We start from the raw sequence: 21,471 nt of genomic DNA, 5'->3' as shown, positions 1-21,471 counted from the left end.
ATGCCAATTTGTTTTTAATGAATTAATTTTATGAGAGAGTTCTTAAATGAATATTTTAGATGGTTTTATGTAAAGTGCATGGTTGTTGTTGTTGTTTAAAAATCAATTCAGCGATAGATGAATCTATTCAAATAAAAAATAAATAAGCAGCATATATTCCTGGGCCAGCTCAACACTCTGCTGGGCAGTCCATGAGGTGACTATGCTCTGGTTCTTGCACGCGCAGTGTCATGTAACTTGACCATGACTTCAGGTGGCGCTTTTGCACATATTGTGGCCTCCACACTGCCTTTTCCACATGCGGTTATGGGAAACTGCAGCCTCATACCTGGTGTTGCTTGGAAACCAAACAAAAGTCAGGGCCATTTTGAAATCGGTTATCAGAAGCAGTGCAAAAGCTTTGAAAGCCTTTGCCTGCCATCTTCCATTTTGAAATCGGTTATCAAAACATAGGCAAAAACCATCATGCCAAATTTGCTTATGATTTGCTTAAGAGATGTTTGGATACATAGAGAACAGACAGGTGAACGTCTTCTACAAAATATCTAGCAGATGTGCCTTTTCTCTCATTATTCTCTTAAAACAAGGGATAGTTCAGTGGGCAGAGCCTGAGACTCTTAATCTCGTGGGTTCAATCCCCACGTTGGGTGAAAGATTCCTACATTCCTGGGCTAGATGATCCTCGTGTTCCAGCTCTAGTATTCTGTGATTCTTCATGGCCTGTTTTGTTTTAAATCAAATATAACATTCCTCTTCTTTCTTCCCAGGTCTGCAATGTCAAAAGCTGTTCAAAACCACGTCAAATCCTTGAACTGGGGCCACAGGGTACAGCTGCAGGATAAGTAAATGCAATTCTTCTTTCTCACGCAGTCAAACTGTTTTTACTTAATAAGTATCAACCATTGTGTTACCAATAGACGTAATTAGGTCAGGACGTGCACCAGATCCAGCTGAATCCCAGATCAAGGCGATTCGGATCTACCCAGGAATCGGCTGGATCAGTTTGAGGATCGTGCTGCAAATAGAGTAGCATCGAAGCTACTGTTTTCTTTTTTCATTATAATAGGAAAGTGAAATACTTAAACCTGAAAGGGAGTTTTGTGGATCCACACACAATTCGTGGGCTGATGAAAGGCAAAGAGGTAAGTTGCTTGGCTATATTTCCTTTGTTTTTAAATAAAATAAAATGTAGTTTTAATAGTTTTGCAAATACAGTAAAGGATCCTTTTGAATAGTGTACACATGCTCAGGCTTGATGGCAGCTCTTTCCTTTAAACTCTCCTTCTTGATTTATTTTCATTTTTTATCCCCAGGCATTGCTCACAGCAGAAAACATAGTCCTTGCCACAGGCGGAAGGCCTAAATATCCCACAAACGTAAGTTTTTCTGGCTGGTGTCAACCATGGTTAGCGGCAGTACAACTGTCAAACCATGGTGAAGGGAGCGGGAGATTTGCAACAAGGAGGGGAGAGAAAGCCATCACACCTATACCCAGGCATGGATCCTGATTTGCAAGCTACGGCAAGTGGTAAACACTCTCAGCCCAAGGGCCACGTGGTCTTCTGGGCAACCTTGTGAGGGCCACATTCCAGTGGTTGTTGTTGTTTAGTCACGTCCGACTCTTCATGACCCCGTGGACCAGAGCACGCCAGGCACTCCTGTCTTCCACTGCCTCCCGCAGTTTGGTCAAGCTCATGCTGGTAGCTTCGAGAACACTATCCAACCATCTCGTCCTCTGTCGTCCCCTTCTCCTAGTGCCCTCCATCTTTCCCAACATCAGGGTCTTTTCCAGGGAGTCTTCTCTTCTCATGAGGTGGCCAAACTATTGGAGCCTCAGCTTTAGGATCTGTCCTTCCAGTGAGCACTCAGGGCTGATTTCCTTCAGAATGGATAGGTTTGATCTTCTTGCAGTCCATGGGCCTCTCAAGAGTCTCCACTAGCACCATAATTCAAAAGCATCAATTCTTTGGCGATTCTGGTGATAGGCAGGGGCAAATTATGGCAGTGTGCCTCTCGGCACCAGTTTCCAGGAATTGGGGGTGGAAAATACCCAGGAGCTGCTGGAGAGCTTCCTTTAGGCATTTGTTTGGCCACTGTAAGAGCAGGGCATTGGGCTAGATGGGCCTTTGGCCTGACCCAGCAGGCCTGCTCTTGTCTGCTTCTGATGGTTGCACCTTTCTTTTGTTCTTTCTCTTAGATCGCAGGAGCACGGGAGTATGGGATTACGAGTGACGATCTCTTCTGGCTGAAAAGGTCTCCTGGGAAAACGTAAGTGTCGCAGATCGAGGTCTCCCATGTGAGTGATAACATTTCTTCCCCAGAGCATGGGACGTTTGCGGTGGTTTCTTGTCTTGAATATCCCAGGGGCAAGAAGGAACGTACAGTGGTACCTTGGTTCTCAAACCTAATCCATTCCGGGAGTCCGGTAGACTTCCGAAACTGTTCGAAAACCAAGGTGCGGCTTCCGATTGGCTACAGGAACTTCCTGCACTCAAGCAGAAATCACGTTGGACATTCAGCTTCCGAAAAACGTCCGCAAACCGGAACACATACTTCCAGGTTTGTGGCATTCGGGAGCCGATTTGTTTGTCAACTACAGTGGTACCTCAGGTTAAGAACTTAATTCGTTCTGGAGGTCCATTCTTAACCTGACACTGTTCTTAACCTGAAGCACCACTTTAGCTAATGGGACCTCCCGCTGCCACTGCTGCGCGATTTCTGTTCTTATCCTGAAGCAAAGTTCTTAACCCAAGGTACTATTTCTGGGTTAGCAGAGTCTGTAACCTGAAGTATATGTAACCTGAGGTACCACTGTAAGCCATTCGAGAACCAAGGTACCACTGTACAGTGGACCCTCTAGTTATGTACCGCTTTGGATATGTAAACTTTCGGGTTACAAACACGGCAAACCTGGAAGTGTATACTTCTGGGTTTCGTTGCATGCTCAGATGCGCTCTGTGTGCCGTGCGCATGCGCAGAAGCGGCGCCTCTGCCTACGGACTTTTCGGGTTGTGGACACCTCCGGAATCAATTTAATTTGTATCCGGAGGGTCCACTGTATAACGTTTTGCTGGCTCAGTCTGCTGGGGCACTTGCTTGTCTATGTCAGGATATTAGTAAGGGGATAGATTCAGGAAAAGTGTGCGAGAAAACTCCATTTCCTTCCTCATCAGCAAGGCTTAAAGATAAATCTTTTAGATTGGTTCATGGGTGATCTCTGGCTCTGAGATGGATATTTCAGTGCCACCCCAAATTTTGGGAGGGTGGGAGACTAGGTCCATGTTGCCATATGCAGTGGACATACGTGGTAGACAGTGATTGAAAAGTTTTAGAAGAAGCGCCAATAAAGATGCTTTATCAGAGTTTATCAGTTTCCTTTTCTGTTAGGGCAGAAGCCCAAAATTGGAAACCGGTAACAGCTAATTTGACGGAGGAGCGGTATTTTCAGGGTGGTAGCTGTAGCTATTAATGGGAAAACCTGTTAGTTGAGAGAACGTCAACATCCAAGGAGAATATATAGAGAGAGAGAGAAAAAGAGAGAGAGAGAGTGAAATGGTTCTGTTTTATTAAATACGTTTTGGTCAAATGGCATGATTGAGTGAACCAGTGTGGTACAACAGTTAAAGGTGTCAGGCTAGGATTTGGGAGACCCGAGTTCAAATCCTCCCACTCTGACATGAAGCTCATTGGGTGATCTTGAGCCAGTCACAGCCTCTCAGGCTAACTTACCTCACAGGGCTGTTATGAGGATAAATGGGGAGGGATGAACCATAGACACTACCTTGAGCTCCTGGGAGAGAAAAGCGGTGGGATATCGATGCAGTAGTTAAACTCAGAATGTAAGTTAGCAGAGGCCATGTAAGAACGGTGACTTCTAGACTGTAAAGCCCCACTGTAGATTTCAATCAGTGTTGATGGTGTGCAATAAGCAGAAGGGACGACGATAAATATCTTAAGCGAGTCATACATTCCCCATTTTATTGATTTCTCTTTTGCTGGTCTCTTGCCACAAGAGGGCAGCAAGCGCTTTAAGATGGAGACTCGATCACCTATTTTGGTTTATGTAATTCTAGAGTCTCTCTTTTTTTAAAAAAAATAATAATATTTATTACTTTTCCAACAATTTAAACACTACAAAAAAAAAAGAACAATACAATACAGAGACACTACATAACACTAACACATTAAACTAACAAAACAAAACAAAAACAGTTTAAAACACATCAAACAATTTCAATATCTTATCTTTCATTCACTTATTTCCACGACCTCCTCACACCTCCCTTTTTGGATTCCACTTCTGTTAATTGTTTCAGCAATTCCTTTCCATTATGTAATTCTAGAGTCTCTTCTCCATACATCTGTTGTGTCTTCCATCGGAGTTGATGGCAGAGGAGGAGGGGAAGAATACAATTTGCTTTGTTGCTAACATTGATAACCTGGCAGAGTTCAAAGGGCTTGAAAACCACTGAAGTTCGAAGCGCAGGGTGGTGGTGGTGGAAGGAATTATCGTTATCAGTGCTTTTTTCCTGGTGGGACCCCCTAAACATTTTGTGAATCTTTGTACAGTCGTACCTTGGTTTTCGAACAGCCTAGTTCTCGAAGGTTTTGGTTCCCGAACAATCAAAACCCAGAAGTGAGTGTTCCAGTTTTCGAACGTTCTTTCGGAAGCCGATCGTCTGACGTGGCTTCCGATTGGCTCAGGAGCTTCCTGCAGCCAATCGGAAGCCGCGCTTTGGTTTTTGAACGTTTTGGAAGTTGAATGGACTTCCGGAACGGATTCCGTTCGACTTTCGAGGTACGACTGCACTTTTATCAATTTGCTGTATTTATTTTCCCCGATTTGACCTATTTTGTTGTTGTTGTTGTTTAGTCATTTAGTCGTGTCCGACTCTTCATGACCAGAGCACGCCAGGCATTCCTGTCTTCCACTGCCTCCCACAGTTTGGTCAAACTCATGTTAGTAGCTTCGAGAACACTGTCCAACCATCTTGTCCTCTGTCGTCCCCTTCTCCTTGTGCCCTCCATCTTTCCCAACATCAGGGTCTTTTCCAGGGAGTCTTCTCTTCTCATGAGGTGGCCAAAGTATTGGAGCCTCAGCTTCAGGATCTGTCCTTCCAGTGAGCACTCAGGGCTGATTTCCTTCAGAATGGATAGGTTTCTTCTTCTTGCAGTCCATGGGACTCTCAAGAGTCTCCTCCAGCACCATAATTCAAAAGCATCAATTCTTCGGTGATCAGCCTTCTTTATGGTCTTTATGATTTGAACTATAAAATGGTGATTTTCTTGAGTCAAAATGAGAGTACCCCTAAACATTTTTTTTTGGGGGGGGGGGGGGAGAAGCACTGATCGTTATCCTAGAATTGTAGAGTTGGAAGGGACCCTGAAGACCATCTAGTTCAGCCTCGTGCAATGCAGGAACCGGCAGCTGTCCCATATGGGGATCAAACTTGCAACCTTGGCATGATCAATACCATGCTCTAACCAACTGAGCTATCCAGTTGGTTGGATTCAGTTGATTTCACCAGCAGCTGATCAGACCTTATTCTCTATCTATTCCATTTTTATCCTTCCTTTCCCGCCCATGAGCTCAAGGTGTTAAACATGGTTCTCTTTCTCCTTACTTAATTCCCACAACAGCCCTGCTGTGCTCAGTCACCTTTACTGGTTTCCAGTTGCTATTAGTATACAGTGGTACCTTGGGTTACATACGCTTCAGGTTACAGAAGCTTCAGGTTACAGACTCCACTAACCCAGAAATATTACCTCGGGTTAAGAACTTTGCTTCAGGATGAGAACAGAAATTGTGCTCCAGCAGCGCGGCAGCAGCGGGAGGCCTCATTAGCTGAAGTGGTGCTTCAGGTTAAGAACAGTTTCAGGTTAAGAACGGACCTCCAGAACGAATTAAGTACTTAACCCGAGGTACCACCGTACGAAGCCCTCAATAAGTTGAGACTCATTCGCTCGTGAGATTGTCTTACTCCATATATCCCAACTTGACCACTTCGATCTGTGGAATTGGCACTGTTACAAGTGCCACACCAATATCTGTTCCATATTTGTAAGAAAACTTACCTTTCAGGGTGGCAGCACCTTGACTTTGGAACTCCCTGAATCTTGGCATCAGGCAGGTGCCTTCGCTGTACTCTTTTTGGTGTCTGCAAAAAACATTTCGGACAAGCCTCCCCAAATATGCAGAATGCTGGTGTATGTTTTAATCTTCTTCTTGTTGTTGTTTATCACTGGTTTTGTTTTTTAATTAAATAGTTGTTTTTAACTGTTTTTACTGATAATTTAATTCTTCTTTTGTACAGTCAGACCTCGTGTTAAATACACTTCAAGTTGAGCGCGTTCGAGTTGCACTCCGCGGCAACCCGGAAGTAATGGAGTGCGTTACTTCCGGGTTTCGCCGCTTGCGCATGCGCAGACGCTCAAAATGATGTCATGCGCAGAAGCGCCGAAAAGTGATGCGTGCGTGCGCAGACGTGCCATCGCTAGATATGTTTACCTCTAGATGCGAACGAGGCTCCGGAACGGATCCTGTTCGTATCTAGAGGTACCACTGTAAACCCCTTTTAGGTTTTTGGGGTTGTCGTTTTTACAATCAGCATATAAATTTCTCAAAAAAAAAATTGAAAAGAAGGGACATGGGCTAGCAGAGATCCATTGATTTCGATGGGTCTACTCAGAGTTGAACGTAATTGGATGCCCCCTTTTTGCATTGGTTCTGTTCATCCTCGCCCAGGTAAACAGGGTGGTGGCCTTTTGATAGTGCTGAAAGCGAGATAAACGGAACCTGCAGTTGCTTGCAGTATATCAGTCACCTCTTGGATTTTGCGAGCGTGATTTATGTGAGGAAATTGTGTGTGTGTGTGTGTTTTAAAAAAAGAAGAAGCCAAAGAAAGCTAAACACGAGATTTATCCCTGTGAGATATTTCTCTGTAAATGTGGCTTTTGTCCAGTGCAAGTTGTAACAGTGTAATGCGGGAGTCCTGTGTTTATACGTTGCATTCCTAAGCTTTAGTCAAAATAAGCCTTGAGGCCTACAGTAGCACTTCTGTACTTTATCAGACTGTGTTACGGCAGACGGAGAGCGAGAGCCGGTGCATTCAGCAACAATTTGTTTCTGTCAAACGAATTTCCCGTAGAAATGTTCCCATGATTCAGTTTAATGCCTTGACATTTGAAAACAATAATAATCGCCCAACTTTGCTTTGCATCTATGTGCTCTGCCTCTGTTTTACCTCTGTACATATATATATATAAAACTATATATGAGCTACACAGTCAGCAACACAGGGGAGCCTTTGCCAAGCTGCCGCCTTCCATGTTGTTTTTGTTATTATTTAATATATTTATATACTCCCCTTTCTCCCAAGTGGGGGGTTCAAGGCAGCTTACAGCATTTAAAAACAACATTGTAAAATACAGAGTAATAAAAACAAACAAGTTAGTTTAGAGCAGCCTTTCTCAAGCTGTGGGTCCCCTGATGTTGTCGGACTACAACTCCCATCAGCCCTAGCTAGCAAGGCCAGAGCTCAGGGATGATGGGAGTTGTAGTCCAACATCTGGGGACCCACAGGTTGAGAACTGCTGGTTTAGAGCATGAGACTCTTAATCCCAAAGTAGTGGGTTCAAGCCCCATGTTGGGCAAAAAGTTTCCTGCATTTAATAATAATAATGATAATAATAATAATAATTTATTATTTATACCCCACCCATCTGGCTGGGTTGCCCCAGCCACTCAGGGCTGCTTCCAACATACCCAAAAATAATAAAACATCAAACAGTAATACTAACAATCAGATCCTATGTTTAAAAAGTCACAAGAACTTTAAAATAAACAACTTCTATCAAATAAAGCAATATTCAATAATCCATTCGAATCCCATAGTAAACAATAAAATTAAACACCAGCAAATAATAATTTAAACAGTTTACAGTTACAATAAAAGATTACTAATCTATAATCAATAAAATGGCAGCAAATCACAGTGCATAAAATACCACAAAACGTACAAAACCATGTAAAAGGATCAAACAGAAAAACAAGGACACACAGCTTATTTTAAAAAAAACTATCGCTGAACTCCTCTCTTCCCAGCTGCTTCTGCAGGTTGCAGCATTTGGGACTTTTTAGTTTAGAGAAAAAGTGAGTACCATGTATAAGACTTGGATTTTTTCTTTAAAAATTATGCTAAAAAGTTGGGGTCATCTTATACATGGATAGTGCATAGGGTGGACGTTTGATAGGTTGCTGCCATGGCTGTCAGTGGCTATTGGGCGTGTTTTTGGTTGTTGCGTCAAGGGCTGGTGTTGATTGGCTGACGCTGCAGCAGTTGGGCGGGCGATTGGCAACTTCTGCCGGCGAGGGGACAGGCGAGAGGCAGATTTTTCGCCGCATGCGGGTGAGCGATTTTCGGCAATCTCCCCCTAAAAAAAGCTCAATGACCCTGTCTCCCCCCATTTTCTTAATTTTGAGTCCCCAAAATAGGGGGTGTCTTATACATGGGGGCGTCTTATACACAGAAAAGTACGGTAACAGGCGGCAAGATAGAATTTTGTAAAATTACTCATGGTGCTCAGAAAGTGGGCAAAGAAAATGTTTATCTCCCTCACGCCTAACTCTAGAACTCGTGGAACCACTGAAGGATTCAGGGAAGGGAAGAGGAACGACTTCTTCACAAAGTGCATTGTTAAACTGCGGAACTCACTCCCACAAGAGGCAGTCCCAACTGGGACGGCTTTAAAAAGAGGATTAGACAAATTCATGAGGGGAAAGGCCACCAGTGATGACTACTGCTGCTATTACTATTATTTATTAAAGTTCTATACCACCCTTTATCCCAAGATCACATGGCAATTTGCAATAAAAAACATAAAAATGCATATCATAATAAGAAACGAAAACAGCAGCAACACCCCCAACACAGTTTAAAAGGCTATTGATGGTTTAATGAGCCAGAGATCTTGGAGAAGAGGAATGTTGTCTTTTTCATTTTTTTAAATTAATTTTCCAAATTTATTACAAATACAACACAACACACAAAAAACAAAACATATACAAAAAAATAAAAAAACAACAAACAAAAAGCAAACATACATCTTCCAATCAAAGATCCAAATTAAATTCCATTGTTAAATGACTTCCTCAAATCCTTCCTAGCCGATTTTCATTAAATCTCATTTTAGCAATTTTCCAATATCCACTTTCTAATAAAATTAACTTGTTCAAATTACTAACTTTTTTTCCTTTTCATAATATTCTGAGAAGAGGAATGTTTCTGCCAGGTGCCTAAAGATTATGTGACAAAGACTATGCCCTGCCTCTACAGCTGGAGGCAGCAGTGCGTCTGAATACTGCAGGGGGTGGAAAGGGCTCTTGTGCCCAAATCCTGCTTACATCTGGTTGGCTGCTGTGAGAACAGGATGCTGGACTAGGTGGGCCATTGGCCTGATCCAGCAGGCTCTCTTTACATGGATAGAAATCCGCCCCGTTTCCCACGTGCAAACGGGCACACCCTTAACATTAAGTAACGTTTGACGTTTATGACTTGCAAGAGAGCAGAAAAAGTGTCACGCTTCTTCATTTTGAATAGTTGGCTGCCACCCCTGCTTGCTCCACTCGCCAACCCCGCCTGCCCCTTTGCCAACCGCCCTTCCTGCACAGCTGACCAACCCCCTTCCTTTTACACCTCACAGACCCGCCCCACGCATGCCTGTTGGCAGTCAGGCAAACTGAAGCGTGACGACAGCCTTACGTTTTTATGTATATAGGAAGATATGCTCTTATAACAGAGGTGGAAGAAACATCATCAGCAGATGTTAACAGTAAAAGCATCCTGATTTAAGAATACAAATGAACGTAAGCAATCCGTATGTCCCATTAGGTTTCCAAATGAGATTGGATTTAGCTATGCGTTCCGATGTAGGAGGGGCAGTGAGAACTTCCTCTCAATGAATCGCAGGTGGTGGCTGTTTCTCCTCCCACCCTTCCTGGACCTTGACAACCACAAGGGACTCGCAGGGTCCCACTTGCTCATCTGTTCGCCCCCCACCCCCAGGAATACCATTTTAAGAGCGCCTGAACATCCGCAAAGTGTCACGCTCTTGTCTGTCTCCATTGTGGAAGCCAAATCTCAGGTCTGATCCTCCTGAGCCCCAACTATTCTCAGAAGCCGAATCGTGGTTTTCGAGAGCCGGACAGTTGCAAGCCTGCCCTGTCTGTGCGGGAGCCGTAAGATAATATCTCTAGGCGCATTCCTGTCACTCCACCCCTCGTGGCGCGGCGGAGGGTGGGTGATTCTCGTCGGGGCACCCGCAGCGTTATTTGAAGAGCCTGCCTTTTTTGGTTTCTTTCTGAGGTGGAATTATATTATTAGTACCTCTTGGGGATTAGCTTTGACATGGCTATTATGTGATCTAGCTTTGCCTTATCCTTTTGAAAGGGCCAATGCGCAGGGCCACCCACACGTTAGTTTGCCTTGCTGAGGAGTTGCTGTCTTAATGTACAATATTTGCACATTCTTTCCATCTCTACCTCTCTCCCCGAGTTAAAATCTGCCTGCAGATTATCCCCATTAATTTCCCCCTCCTCCTCCCTTTAAGTTTTTCTCTTTCCTGCCGTCGGGGCAGCCTTTTCGCAAACAGCTCAGTTTTTCAGAAGGAGCCCCTCCCACATCACAACCAAAAACCCCAAAACCACTGTCTTCCCCTCTATCATTTTTTTTTTTTAATGGTTTTGTAGTGAATGTTTGGATGTTTTTCTGTTATGAAGTGTGGGGAAACCTGGCCGGCAAACTGTTTTATTTCCACTTTGATTGAGGGGGCAGAAAGGATTCTTGGGTACAGCATCAACCTTCGTCTGACTGGCCAGTTGGATGAATTGTTTAAGAAGGAACATAGAAGAAAGATAGGAAACTGTGTTATACCGAGTCAGACCATTGTAAGAGACCAAATGTGCCTGGTATCACGTTATGCACACACATAAAGTAGTACCTCGGGTTAAGAACTTAATTCGTTCTGGAGGTCCGTTCTTAACCTGAATCTGTTTTTAACCTGAGGTACCGCTTTAGCTAATGGGGCCTCCTGCTGCCACCGCTGCGCGATTTCTGTTCTCATGCTGAAGCAAAGTTCTTAACCCGAGGTACTATTTCTGGGTTCGTGGAGTCTGTAACCTGAAGCATCTGTAACCTGAAGCGTTCGTAACCCGAGGTACCACTGTATTGAAAAGGAACAAAAAACTGCCTCCACCCCATCCAGCTTTCTGCCCTGGCCAGTCCAAACTGACATGGCTTGGAATGTGTTGGAGTACATCTGCCAATCCGCTCCTACCCAGAATTGCTGTGCCCTCCCTGTGGAAATCTGATACAGTTTGAAGGTGTGGTTCTCTATCTCTGTCCTTGGACCAAGTCCCATTAAGTTCCATGACCCTTTCATCCCAGTTCAGTGTCTGTAATGTTGCACCCATGATTGTCTAATGGTTTTAGTAATCAACTTAGGTAAAGGTAAAGGGACCCCTGACCATTAGGTCCAGTCGTGACCGACTCTGGGGTTGCGGCGCTCATCTCGCTTTATTGGCCGAGGGAGCCGGCGTACAGCTTCCGGGTCATGTGGCCAGCATGACTAAGCTGTTTCTGGCGAACCAGAGCAGCGCACGGAAACGGCGTTTACCTTCCCGCCGGAGCGGTACCTATTTTTCTACTTGCACTTTGACATGCTTTCGAACTGCTAGGTGGGCAGGAGCAGGGACCGAGCAACGGGAGCTCACCCAATTGCAGGGATTCGAACTGCTAACCTTCTGATTGGCAAGTCCAAGGCTCTGTGGTTTAACCCACAGCGCCACCCGCGTCCCACAAATAATCAACTTAAGACTCCTTTAATTGTCTGCAAGCTAAACAAGCTATAGCTTAGGGCCCCACTCTCTTGGGGCCCCCCAAAAAAACATTAAAGGGAAAAAACCTGGATGTACATTTCCAAAATATAAGATAAAAACAAATACAATAAAACCTACATACAGCAACAGTGTTTTGTGTTGTGTTGGCTCCTATGATATAAGCAATAGGCCCAGCCTGCTAGCCAGCTCCCTAAAATATCACTGGTTTGCTAATTTCTATATATAGGGTGCCTACATTCTGCATAGACTTTGCATTCTGCATGGACTTTTCAACAATTACTTTGATAAAATACATATTTTGTTATGTGCAAATGGCTTTAGATACCTATTAGGTCCATGAATTACCATATAGCATATATTCAACACAAAAAACAGCGGCAATTTGTTGTTGACAAAGGACAGCTGGACATAGAAAGGGCCCCATTACCTTCAGCAGCTTAGGGCCTCGTCATACCTTAATCCGGCCCTGATCGGGTGACATCTTAGCAAGGGTTGATGTAGAGGTAGATCTTAACCCTTGTCTCACACAGAAGGAAGTGGATCCTCCCAATGCTCACTTGGGCGTTTGCTTTCTGGGATTTCTTTTGAACCCACGTTGCTGAGAAATCTCGTCTGAATCACTTTCTCACATAGAACGTCAGTGCTGTTGATGGCCTATTGCAAAATACAACAACAAAAATCTTTGCCAGTCTGAAGGGGCTGTAGGCGTGCTTAGGATTGCAGCCTGGCTGTGCAATTCTGTGCATATTTACTTAGAAGCCAGTCCCACTGTGTTGCAGCTTACTTCTCAAGAAGTGCTTTTTTGGGTTTGCAGCCTCAACGTTTTTCGATCACTGGAGGTGCCTTGGGAGCGACATGTAATTTCTAGCTGTTTTAACTTTTCAAAACGGGCACTCCAGTTGTTAAGCTCTGTGTATGTTTTGTTTTTGAAAAGCTGTTTTTTCTCTATCCTTGTCCACCTGTGAAACCTGACACATGTCAAGGACCGCGTCTTTCTGCGCAATTTACCTGTTATCGTGCCGCACTGTGCTCCAGAAAATAATTTGTTTTGTCTACAGCAATGTTCCCCATCTCATTCCTCTTCTCTTTTCTTCCCCTTCTTCTCATTGAACAGGTTGGTTGTTGGAGCCAGCTGTATCTTTTGTAAACGCTGTAACGATTTATTATATCACGTGACCGATTTACATTTCCTGTGAAGGTTCAATAGCCTCCAGTGTTGAAATCCATGGTTAAAATAAACCCATGGTTTAATTGTCACGGGGGGCCCTTAGCAGCCAGCAACCATGGTCTGGTTAACCACTTTTATCTTATTCATTGAGTTTGTTCCACGGCAGATCACCACACCTTTACAACATTTGTGCTACTAACTCTCAAACTTTGGAGTTGTTGAACTATAGACAACAAATCGGGTCTACTAGACCCAACATTTTAAATCCATGGAGGCTAAAGTTTTTCCTGGGGCTCCTCCAGGATTAGGGACAATGAAACATAATGTTCATTACTTTCATAGCCACAATGCCCATCAGCTGTCGGGTGGAGAGTTCAACCCTCATGAGTTAACAGTGCTGCTGAGACTAGTGACTGGGAGTGGACACTGGGACCATATAGGTCCTAAAGGATCTGCACTGGCTTCCATTATGTTTTCAAGCACAATTCAAAGTGTTGGTGCTGACTTTTAAAGCCCTAAATGGCCTTGGCCCAGTATACCTGAAGGAGCGTCTCCACCCCCATTGTTCAGCCCAGACACTGAGGTCCAGCCCCAAGGGCCTTCTGGAGGTTCCCTCACTGCAAGAAGTGAAGTTTCAGGGAACCAGGCAGAGGGCCTTCTTGGCGGTGGCATCCTCCCTGTGGAATGTCCTCCCACCAGATGTCAAGGAAATAAACAACTATCAGACTTTTAGAAGACATCTGAAGGCAGCCCTGTTCAGGGAAGTTTTTAATGTTTGATGTTTTATTATGTGTTGGAAGCTGCCCAGAGTGTCTGGGGAAACCCAGCCAGATGGGCAAGGTATAAATAATAAAATTATTATTATGAGTACATACACCACGGCCACCTCTGCTCCACAGAAAGAAGCCTCGCCAGCCCTGTGCTTTGCCTGGCCCTTTGCCCTGCGGTTCTCAGACACCCAGCAACCAGCTGGATGATAGGTGCTTAAGAAGCATCACACTGGGTTGGACCAAAGGACAAAACATGGCTGCCCTACGTCTTGCTGTTGCAGTTCTTGTCCATTTGCCCTCTCAAAATACTCGAGCTGTTTTCCTTAAGCCGCAACCCTCCAGATGTTTCCCTCGAATGTGCTGGCTTTCTCACTGGCCTCGGACTGAACGCGACAGTTATGATGAGGAGCATCCCGCTCCGAGGATTTGACCAGGTAAGTTGTTTGCTGTTTTTCGGGCGCCCGACTCTGGCTTCTAGGTTTTGCCGGCAGGTGGTTTCCAAGCTCCTTCACTACTTTCTGCCTGTGTGTACACGGTGTGGGGCTTGGCTGTCAGATATCAGAAGAGGTCTCCTGCTCATGTAAAGGTAAAAAGGTCAAGGACCCCTGGACAGCTAAGTCCAGTCAAAGGTGACTATGGGGTTGCGGTGCTCATCTCGCTTTAAGGCCAAGAGAGCCAGTGTTTTTCCACAGACAGCTTTCCAGGTCATGTGGCCAGCATGATTAAACTGCTTCTGGTGCAACGGAATACAGTGACGGAAGCCAGAGTGCATGAAAATGCCGTTTACTTTCCTGCCGCAGTGGTACCTATTTATCTACTTGCACTGGTGTGCTTTCAAACTGCTAGGGTGGCAGGAGCTGGGACCGAGCAACAGGGGCTCACTCTGTTGCAGGGATTCGAACCGCCGACCTTCGGCAAGCCCAAGAGGCTCTGTGGTTTAGACCACAGCGCCACCCGTGTCCCTGTTCACGGTTCATCAAGCCCAATCCTGTCATTCCGGACAGATCATCACCCTTAGGCAGCAATCTTTCTCAAGGGCCCCCAGCAGACCCCCCCCCCCCCAGGTGAGGGGTCGGGTCCCTTCTGAGACGAAATAGGTGTGGGGACTCAAGTTGGCACAGGCTGAAAGGGAAACACAGGAGTGTCAAGTTTCAGAAGAGAACAAACATCTTGCCCCCCACTTTTTTTTGGCCAGTTGCAACTGAGAGCATGAGTGTAAAATGTATTTTTTAATTTATTTTAAAAAAGCCAAACACCAGCACTTAAATTCTCCTGTGTGGGCGTTTTGTGATATTTCCTTTACACGACTACCAGACTCATCCTTTGACGGATGACAGTTTTGACTTATCGCCATCAACAGCTGTGGCATCTTTTTTGAACAAAGTTGTCAGTAGGAGCGTTTAGAGCCTGACAGCAGCATGGCATTGGTTCAAACATTTGGAGATGTCTTCTGCAAAGGCATCTTTTCCATCTGTAAAACGAGCCCTCCAGGATACCTTAACGAGTCGTCTATATTGACGAGGCATCTGACAGGTGCCGTGGGGAGGGGGTAAAACCCTTTGTGTTCTCTGGGCTAGGTATGAAGTACGGGGTTCAAACAACCTGGTTCCTTTGGGTGCCCAGGCACAGTTTGGGAACCAGCTTTCTGCTAATCCCTCGTCTACACTGGGTTTTGGGGACAAACTCAACTCACTTCCTATTTAAAAGTGAAGCTTCCAGATTTGCACACTCCAACACAATTCGCGAATCGAAGCGCTTCCATCTTTTGAAATTCACACTTCTCTGAATTTTGCAATGCACTTCTCCAGCTAAGCAATGTGCGCATTATACTGGGATAACTTGTGCATAGATATGCTTATGTTTATGAAGGTAACGTGCAAAAATGCACTACGTCGGGAGAAATTGCTTTGCGAAAATGTATATTGGGAGAAAATTGCACTGGAATCGCATTTGTGGAATGCTTTGCCCCAGGAAGACTCGCCTGGTGTCTTTGTTGTATATCTTTAGGCACTAGCCAAAAATGTTTCTTTTTCACCAGGCCTTTGGCTGATTAACATTCTATGTCCTTTTAAATATGCTCATGTGAAGGGGGTTATTGGTTTGTTGTTACTTTTGTTCTTGTTTTTATTGTGTATTTTGTGTTCTTGTTTTGTATTTTTATTTTGTGATCTTCAGATTAAGGGTGGTATACAAATTTTAATAATAATAATAATAATAATAATAATAATAATAATAATAATATGCTGATGAATTTTCATGAGGGCTTTAGAAAAAGCAAACTGATAACTAAATTTAAAATTGGGGAAATGAGAAACTGAGAGAAACCAAAATCGATAGATTTAGCCATTCCCACAGCCAGCCAATAGCACTATTAATTTCTGTTGTCAGGCGGTAGTTGCTTATTATATACCACAGGAATGGAAACCCCTTTTCCAACTGAGGACCACATTGCCTTCTGGCAGCATCCTTCAGGCCACATGCCTTGTAGTAAGTAAATGATATATAAAAGTAAAAATAAAAAATGCAGTTTGCTTGTTCTTTTTTATCATCACCTTTATAGCAAATGGCTACTCTTGTGGCAGATCACATGGAAGGCCACGGGACGAGATTCCTGAAGAAATGTAGCCCAACGAAAGTGAAGAAGGCGGAGAACGGCCGGCTGCGCGTGACGTGGAAATACCTCGATTCTGGCAAAGAAAAGTCAGACGAATTTGACACGGTGATGTGGGCAGTAGGTAAAAAGAAACGGTGTTTTGAAATACCTCTGGCACTCCTTTTCCTTTTGTTCCCTCTCGTGGTGTTTTTTTAAAAAAATGCAGCACAGGAAATGTTGGGGGAAGGAAAGCGCATGGGTTGGGGGAAGGAAAGTGCATGGGATCCTTCAGAATGGATAGGTTTGATCTTCTTGCACTCCATGGGACTCTCAAGAGTCTCCTCCAGCACCAGAATTCAAAAGCATCAATTCTTTGGCGATCAGCCTTCTTTATGGTCCAGCTCTCACTTCCATACATCACTACTGGGAAAGCCATAGCTTGAACTATACGGACCTTTGTTGGCAAGGTGATGTCTCTGCTTTTTAAGATGCTTCTAGGTTTGTCATCGCTTTTCTCCCAAGAAGCAGGCATCGTTGAATTTCATGGCTGCTGTCACCATCTGCAGTGATCATGGAGCGCAAGAAAGTAAAATCTCTCACTGCCTCCATTTCTTCCCCTTCTATTTGCCAGGAGGTGATGGGACCAGTGGCCATGATCTTAGTTTTTTTGATGTTGAGCTTCAGACCATATTTTGCACTCTCCTCTTTCACCCTCATTAAGAGGTTGTTTAATTCCTCCTCACTTTCTGCCATCAAGGTTGTGTCATCTGTATATCTGAGGTTGTTGATATTTCTTCTGGCAAACTTAATTCCGGCTAGGGATTCATCCAGCCCAGCCCTAGGCCTGTTTTGCACACAACCATGGATTGACTTATGTGTGCAAAACACGCCTATATGCAAGTCTCCACAAGGGCTTTTCTCTTGCTGTAGTGGCTTAAAACGTGTCAGCTATGAAATAATTGTGTTGCCTGGATGGTACCTTCTTGCACGATTACATTCTTTCTCTGAAAGATGCTTCTGTGAGGGGCCTTGTCACAAAGTCCACCTGTGTTATCACATCTTCACTCACCTGCCCCTGTCCCTTTCTTTGGTTACCTAAAATCTACCAACTGCAATTAGGCTCTTTGCTTGATTCCCTGGCTGTGATTCGCACTCGCTCCAGCTGTCTAGGCAAAGAGGTTGTTCCAAGCTTACTGTTTACTTTATCCGGGTGGCAAGGCCTAGTTCTTACTCTAGGGATCAACCTGTTTCTGTCTTGTAGCTCTTCAAACTGCAGGTGTTCACTTCCATGACTAGATGCACTATTACAAATAAATCTTCCTGCGTTAGATGTCAGGGAGAACTATTGTAGACATGCCTTTTACCTGATACAAAATCACAGAATTGTAGAGTCGGAAGGGACCCCAAGGGTCATCTAGTCCAACCCTCTGCAATGAAGGAATCTCAGCTTGTTTAAAACACGACAGATGTCCATCCAACCTCTGTTTAAAAACATCCAAGGAAGGAGAGTCCGCCATTTCTTGTGGGAGTCTGTTCCACTGTCTAATGGCGCTTACTATGCTATGCTTATGGGGAGATTTGTTGTTTTGGTTGGCACATTCATATATAGTCATACCTCGGGTTACAGACGCTTCGGGTTGTGTTTTTTCGGGTTACGGACCCGCCGAAACCCGGAAGTACCGGAATGGGTTACTTCCGGGTTTCAGCGCATGCGCAGAAGCGCTAAATCACGCTTTGCGCATGCGCAGTCGCAACGCAGGAATATGCAACTTTCCCATAAGGGGATCAGATTTGCCACTCCTGGCATTCCCAGCGCCATACTCTTAACCAGCTGAGCTATTGCTACTTGTTTGTAGGTGAGAGTGGGGAGGAGATTCCGGGGAGGGGAAAAATAACAAAGCCAGATCGAAAGGTATCTTTCCATCTGCCTTGTCAAGGGGTGTCGCCTGACAGTTGTGATGCATATCAAGAAAAGTTAAGGAAAGGTTCGTTCTGCATATCTGAGGGTGTTTCCCCTCTGCGCTCTTCCCCGAGCGGCTTATCTGATTTGCCTCAAACGCCTGGAATGGCGCCAAGCCCAACGCTTGATTTAGGAGCCATATGTCGAAGAAGACTCCAGGTGTACTTGGCGTAACGTTCAGCCGTGTTTGGAACTGCCGCTACGGAAGGGAAAGTGGCCACGGAGCGCGATTGTCGGGATGTTTAGCATACTTGCTTGGAAAAGGTGGAGCTCCCAAGAGCCACAGGGACAGGAGCCAAGGCTGCCTACGTGGTCCTGTGCCTATGGAAAAACAACACCTAGGTTGCCAGCAAGAGGTGCATTGAGTTCCTATGGGGTTACATAGGTTGGGGTGTAAGGAGGTGGCAATTTCCGTCCTGATTTTCTTTTGCATTTCCATATCGCCGCACTTTGGCTTCCAGGATTGTTGATATCATGGCTTATTAAAGCAAGATGAGGGTGGCGCTGTGGTCTAAACCACTGAGCCTTTTCGGCTTGCCTATCAGAAGGTCTGCGGTTTGAATCCGCGCGACGGAGTGAGCTCCCATTTCTCTGTCCCAGCTCCTGACAACCTAGCAGTTCGAAAGCACACCAGTGCAAGTAGATAAATATGTACCACTGTGGCGGGAAGGTAAACGGCATTTCCGTGCGCTCTGGCTTCCGTCATGGTGTCCAGTTGCGCCAGAAATGGTTAAGTCATGCAGGCCACATGACCCGGAAAGCTGCCTGTGGACAAATGCTGTCTCCCTCGGCCTGAAAGCGAGATGAGCACCACAACCCCATAGTCGCCTTTGACTGAACTTAACCGTCCAGGGGTCCTTGACCTTTATTAATCAGAAGCATTGCTGCCTCCAACCGCGAAGGCAGGGCAGAGCCGTCTTGGCTAGCAGTCATCAATATTCCTCTTAGCCATGAATTTACCCAATTCTCTTCCAAAGCCATCTAAACTTGGAGGCAATGACTGCCTCCTGAAAGAGTGAGTTCTGCAGATTAATTCCATCGGACATTAACTACCAGACTTTTAGAAGACATCTGAAGGCAGTCCTGTTTAGGGAAGTTTTTAACATTTGGTGGATTACTGAATTTTAATATTTTGTTGGAAGCCGCCCAGAGTGGCTGGGGAAGCCCAGCCAGATGGGCGAGGTATAAATAATAAATTATTACTATTATTATTATTATTATTATTATTATTATTATTATTATTATTACCTTTCCCTTTAAGAATGCTGGATGCGGGAGCAGATAAGCCAATGGCCTGATCCAGCAACCTCTTTTTATGACCCCCAAGTTAACCTTGCAAGGTGAGGAAGAGGAACCATTCCAGGCAACGGTCAGCTCAGTCACAAGATCGTCACGCCAGGCCAGGATGGGGTCAGGATCCAGAAACAGAAATCTAAATCAGAAATTTTCCCTCTGACTTTTTTATTTTTTAAGCCTTTTAAGAGGCTTATATTAGGAAAACAGAATAAAAGCATTCTCTCCCTCCCTCCCTCTCTTCGCTGGGAGAGGGAACACCGTTCCAACGTTTGATGTGAACTTGAGAGTCTCCTCTGAAGCCCGGATGGGAAATGTGTTTGCGTTCCGAAAACAAGGGCTGAGCGGAGGAAAACACTTAAGGGCCTTTGATGTGGAGGGAGGGAAATTATTAAACAAAAGGGAAGCCCGGCCCCTGCATTGGAGATCTGATTATAAATAAACATATGATTCACTGTATTATCCGCCTGCCTTGAAAGCCAGGGTCCTCCCCGCTCTTCCAGTCCAAACAATGCTGAATCTGAACGGCTCTGAGACGGGGAGGTTGGGGCGGCTCCAGCAGATTCATTTCAGCTGGCGAAACTGACACTTCCTCTGGGATCGGCGAGTGGAGCTGTCGGCACTCGAGCTATCTGTCTGCCTTCCTTCAGCCTTCCCTGTGGGACGCCGGATCCCTGCCGTCCCTCTCTTGGCCCTCTGGTCCCCGAGCTCCGATGCTATCAGGCACCAAAAATAATAACAACGACAATACTTTTAAAGAAAACACAACCGAGACCTTATCTCGGGCTCGGATGTGAAACAACTTCCTCCTATTTCTTTTGTGCGCCGAGAATAAAACGTCTGGGGAGGCCTGCAAGCCGGCAGCTTAATGGGGGCTTTTCCAGTTTCCCCGTTTTCCGGCTCAGGCAGAGCTTAGAGGAACAAGTTAGCACGCAATATGCTAACTTTTAAGAGAGAGAGAAAAACAAACAGAGAGAAGTGGGAGGGCGGAGAAGGAGAGAGAGAGAAACAGCCACACAAATTTCTCATCCCAACAACCTGCCGAGACATTAGGAAGGGGCAAATCTGCCCATTTTGATTTCCACCATTTTCTGTCAGACCCGGGAAATGGGCGAATTAAAGCTTTCGTTTTAATGCACCACCTTGCAACCACAACTAGGGGTACCTTCGGTTAAGTACTTAATTCGTTCCAGAGGTCCGTTCTTAACCTGAAACTGTTCTTAACCTGAAGCACCACTTTAGCTAATGGGGCCTCCTGCTGCTGCCTCACCCTGAAGCAAAGTTCTTAACCTGAGGTACTATTTCTGGGTTAGCGGAGTCTGTAACCTGAAGCGTATGTAACCCGAGGTACCACTGTACAGTCAGTTTAGGTTTCTCTCAGTTTCTCATTTTTCCAATCTTGAGTTGAGTTTTCCACATCAGTCTGATTTTTTTGTAAGTCCTCATGAAAATTCACCAGCATTTTAGTATGAATTTCTCCTGCTTTGCACATTTTTGTATCCGATTTTTCCAAATTCACATTTTTTATTTTTGTTTGCATAGCAGTTTCTCCACATGCAATGCATTTGTGCATGCTACTTTCACAAATATATACCCACTTCCATGCACAGTTTCCTCTACTGTTTCGGTATTTGTACAGGTTAGCCGAAGGGAGGGTAGCATTGCAAAATTCAGAGAAGTGCAAATTTCGAAGGATCGCTGTCTTCTGATGTGCAAATTGTTACAGAAAGTGCAGATTAGATAAGTGTGCATTTAAAGGGGAACTGAACTGAATATCTCCCCCCTCCCTAA

General features: G+C 44.9%; 1 protein-coding gene across 1 annotated transcript in view; it reads left to right on the top strand.

The window, feature by feature from the left end:
* Positions 1-21,471, top strand: part of TXNRD2 (thioredoxin reductase 2) — a 64,109-nt gene that overhangs the window by 14,825 nt on the left and 27,813 nt on the right. The window contains exons 5-11 of the mRNA XM_077920671.1: positions 768-842; positions 1,067-1,142; positions 1,314-1,376; positions 2,198-2,268; positions 13,011-13,030; positions 14,177-14,268; positions 16,395-16,569. Coding sequence (XP_077776797.1) covers positions 768-842; positions 1,067-1,142; positions 1,314-1,376; positions 2,198-2,268; positions 13,011-13,030; positions 14,177-14,268; positions 16,395-16,569 — 572 coding nt within the window. The remainder of the gene's footprint in view (positions 1-767; positions 843-1,066; positions 1,143-1,313; positions 1,377-2,197; positions 2,269-13,010; positions 13,031-14,176; positions 14,269-16,394; positions 16,570-21,471) is intronic.

This window comes from Podarcis muralis, chromosome 16, assembly GCF_964188315.1.
Source record: "Podarcis muralis chromosome 16, rPodMur119.hap1.1, whole genome shotgun sequence".
NCBI classification, from domain to species: domain Eukaryota; kingdom Metazoa; phylum Chordata; class Lepidosauria; order Squamata; family Lacertidae; genus Podarcis; species Podarcis muralis.
The sequence above is the reverse complement of the archived record's forward strand: the minus strand, read 5'-3'. Positions and strand labels throughout refer to the sequence as shown.